At 46.9% G+C, this 4,311-nt stretch overlaps 1 protein-coding gene across 1 annotated transcript in view; it reads left to right on the forward strand.

Annotated features, from left to right (window-relative positions):
- Nucleotides 1-4,311, forward strand: part of ablim3 (actin binding LIM protein family, member 3) — a 12,136-nt gene extending 7,825 nt beyond the window's left edge. The window contains exons 12-19 of the mRNA XM_080844028.1: nt 363-461; nt 1,006-1,056; nt 1,771-1,836; nt 2,066-2,136; nt 2,387-2,477; nt 2,677-2,684; nt 3,125-3,208; nt 3,886-4,311. Of these exons, the coding sequence (XP_080700154.1) occupies nt 363-461; nt 1,006-1,056; nt 1,771-1,836; nt 2,066-2,136; nt 2,387-2,477; nt 2,677-2,684; nt 3,125-3,208; nt 3,886-3,999 (584 nt within the window). The 3' untranslated portion in view covers nt 4,000-4,311. The remainder of the gene's footprint in view (nt 1-362; nt 462-1,005; nt 1,057-1,770; nt 1,837-2,065; nt 2,137-2,386; nt 2,478-2,676; nt 2,685-3,124; nt 3,209-3,885) is intronic.

Raw genomic sequence — 4,311 nt, forward strand, 5'->3', positions numbered from 1 at the left:
AATAAAGTGATCTAAGTATCTGTTGTTTGCCATTAATGTGCGGCGAACATCACGCTGCCACACACAAACACACACACACTTGAGGTAAACATCACGCTGGCACACACACACACACACACACAGATACACACACACTTGAGGTGAACATCACGCTGCCAGGGCTTGTTTACTTTGTCTCTTCACATCAATGGCAAATCTGACAGATTTTTTAAATGGTTCTGATGGCATACACACAGACACACACAGACACACACACAAACACACAGACACACACACACACACACACACACACACACACTCACACACACAGGTACATCAGTGTCTGTGAGATACCTGACTGTGTGTCTTCTGATTGGTTGCAGGTTCAGAGAGTGGCAGGACCTCACCCTATCACAACCAGCCACGCCCATACTTCACCCCACCCACCAGAAACAAGATGCCAAAACACTTCCATCTGCCAGGTACACCCCTTCACACACACACACACACACACTCACACACACACACACTCATGGCAAGGTACACCCCTTCACACACTAATAGGGATTCTATCTCTGCTAGGGTCTGTCATGCCACTCATTCACACACACACACACACACACACACACACACACACACACACACACACACACACACACACACACACACACACACACACACACACACACACACACACACACACACACACACACAAACACACACACACACACTCATGGCAGCACTTCACACACTCACACACACACACACATTAAACAGTGTCATCTGCCAGCTTCACACACATAGGGACTCCCGCTCTCACACACACACACACACACACACACACAAACACACAATTAACACTCATAAGATGTGTTCCTACTATTAGGCCGTGTGAGCTAGGGCTGTCTTCAGGCCAACCAGGGCAACAAAATATGTTTCTACTATCAGCCCTAAAACCCTCAGTGTAAACAAAGAACACAAAGAACACAGAAACACACTCTCTCTCTGTTCCCTCTGTCTCATCAGCCACAAGAGAGACTAACATCTATGGGAAGCCTCCAATCTATAAACAAGCAGGTACTGTGTCTGTTTGTGTGCGTGTGTGTGTGTGTGTGTTTGGGATTGTGTGTGTCTGGGTGTGTGTGTGTGTCTGTGTGTTCGGGATTGTGTGTCTGGTTGTGTTTGTGTGTCTGTGTCGTTGGGTGTGTGTGTGTCTGTGTGTCTGTGTGTGTGTGTGTTTGGGATTGTGTGTGTGTGTGTGTCTGTGTGTGTGTGTGTGTATCTGTGTGTGTGTTTGGGATTGTGTGTGTCTGTGTGTGTCTGTGTGTGTGAGGGTGTGTGTGTGTGTGTGTGTGCGCGTGGTTGTGTGTGTGTGTGTGGTTGTGTGTGTGTGTGTGTGTGTGTGGTTGTGTGTGTCTGTGTGAGTGTGGCTGTTTGTGTGTGTGCATGAGAAAGAAAGTGACATGTGTGCATGTACTTAGAGTGTGTATGGTGTGTGTGTGTGTGTAGTTGCAAGTTTGGCTGTGCATGTGTACATGCTGTGTGTATGTATGTGCGTGTGTGTATTTGACTGTGCATCTGGAGTGTGTCTGTGATCTGTGTGTATTTTGGTGTTTGCGTGCATGTGTGTGTATTTCAAAACTGCTCAATGTCTGTTAGATTTAAACAGTCTGCCTCCACACTGCTGCTCAGTCACCAGAAACTATCCTTTCCTCGGTCCTCCCAGTGTCTGTATAAGCATACTAGATGTGTGTGTGTGTGTGTGTGTGTGTGTGTGTTCTTCTGACCAAGCCTTTAAGAGCCACACCAGTGATGACGTCCCAATGATGCCAACATCACCAGAGCGCCATGCTCACAGTAAGCACTTAGTCTACACAGACACACACACCTTAGTGTACACACACAAGCACGCAAGCACGCACGCACGTACGCACGCAGCACGCACGAACACACAAAAACACAAACACACACACAACCTTACTCTACACACATACACACACACATACACATGCACACACAACCTCACTCTACACACACAACCTTAGTCCACTACATACACATTCACCCAGTCTTCTCCTCTCTTCAGCACCGCGGTCGCCAAGGAGACGCATCCCATCTGAAAGACAAGAGGATGGGCAGCGTCAGCCCAGAGTACAGGTCTTCTCACCTTCATCGTCCTCTATTCCACCCTATCTTTTTTCTCTCTCTCTTCTCCTCCCTCTCTGTCCCCCCTTTTTCTCTCTCTTGCCCACTTTTTCTCTCTTTTCTCTTTTCCCCTCCTGTCCTCTTCTTTCGGTCCCCCCCCCCTCTTCTCTTCCCTCTCTCTTTCTCTTCTCCTCCCCCTTCCCTCTCTTTCTCTCAGTAATTCTCTCTCTCTCTCTCCCATGATGCATGTATGTCTCTGCAGGAGGATATAACACAGCAAATAGGTTCCTATGGAAACGACCCTGGGGACATCTCTCAGATCCCAGATGACATTAAACGGACCCACAACAGCAGTAAGCATGCACACATACACACAACAACAATAGTTGTATCTCTCTCTCTCACATACACACACACACACACACACACACACACACACACATACACACACACACACACACACACACAAACACACACACACAGTAACAGCAGTAGGCAGACACTGTTACAGTCCCTTCTTGTATGTGACTTCCTTTTCTTTTTTCCCCACAGAATATAAGGTAAGCTGACACACACACAGACACACAGACACAGACACAGACAGACACACACACACACACACACACACATACACACACACACAGAGCTACATGTACCAACCTATCACCCCATATACACAAACAGAGCTACATATACCACTCCATCATCCAGTACATACACACACACACACACACCCACACACAAAACTTCATGTACCAACCTATCACCTCATACACACACACATAACTGTATATACCAGTCCATCATCCCATACAAACACACACATACAGAGCTACATATACCAACCCACCACCCCATACAAACACACACACACATATACACACACAAACTGACTCACAGTCACACGCACACACACACACACACACACACACACACACGCACATGCACACACACGCACACACATATATACAGCTGTATACTAAGTGGACTGTCTTTGTAGAACTATCCATATGAAGCCCTCATAGTGACTCCCACTAAAGGAGCCAACCAGCTGCCCAAGGATGTGGACCGGACTCGACTGGAGGTGTGTGTGTGATTGTGCACTCGACTGGAGGTGTGTGTGTGATTGTGCACTCGACTGGAGGTGTGTGTGTGATTGTGCACTCGACTGGAGGTGTGTGTGTGATTGTGCACTCGACTGGAGGTGTGTGTGTGTGTGTGTATGTGTGCACCCGACTGGAGGTGTGTGTGTCTGTACTCGACTGGAGGTGTGTGTGTGTGTGTGTCTGTATGTGTGCACTCCACTGGAGGTGTGTGTGTGTCTGTATGTGTGCACTCCACTGCAGTTGTGTGTGTGTCTGTATGTGTGCACTCCACTGGAGGTGTGTGTGTGTCTGTATGTGTGCACTAGACTGGAGGTGCGTGTGTGTGTCTGTATATAGACCATACTAGACTGGAGGTGTGCCTATACACAGTATCTATGTGTGATGTGTGTGTGTGTGTATGTCATTCTATATACTGTATATACTGTATATATATATATGAAGATAGATGTAGATGTGTGTATATATCGATATAGTTCGATTGGTATTAGAGTGTTTTTTAGGATGACTTGCAATCTTTGTTTATGTGTATTTGTGTGTATGTGTATGTGTATGTGTGTGTGTATATGTATGCATGAATGTGTGTGTGTGTGTGTGTCTGTGTGTGTATGTGTGTGTGTGTGTGTGTGCGTGTGTGTGTGTGTGTGTGTGTGTGTAGAAGCATCTCTCTCGTGAGGAGTTTGAGTGTGTGTTTGGGATGAGTGTGTGTGAGTTTGAGCATCTAGCCCTGTGGAAGAGAAACGAGTTAAAGAAGCAGGCCAGACTCTTCTAAAGGATGTCCCCAAAGACAGAAATCGACCCAACCCGACCAGATCAGCACCCTACCAAACCCACCTACCACACACCTGATCAGTACTGTACCAAACCCAGCTACCACACACCAGACACCAGATCCGTACTGTACCAAACCCACCTACCACACACCTGACACCAGATCACTACTTATACCAGACCAGAGTCTGAACCATACCTGGCCCAAACAGAACAACACATAATCCAAAACTGTTCAAACCCAAACTGTGCTGTGCAGGACTTCAGTATGTGTTGGACGTCACTGATCAATAAATATTATTTTTAAGTATGA

This window comes from Sprattus sprattus, assembly GCF_963457725.1.
Source record: "Sprattus sprattus genome assembly, chromosome: 8".
In the NCBI taxonomy this organism is placed as follows: domain Eukaryota; kingdom Metazoa; phylum Chordata; class Actinopteri; order Clupeiformes; family Clupeidae; genus Sprattus; species Sprattus sprattus.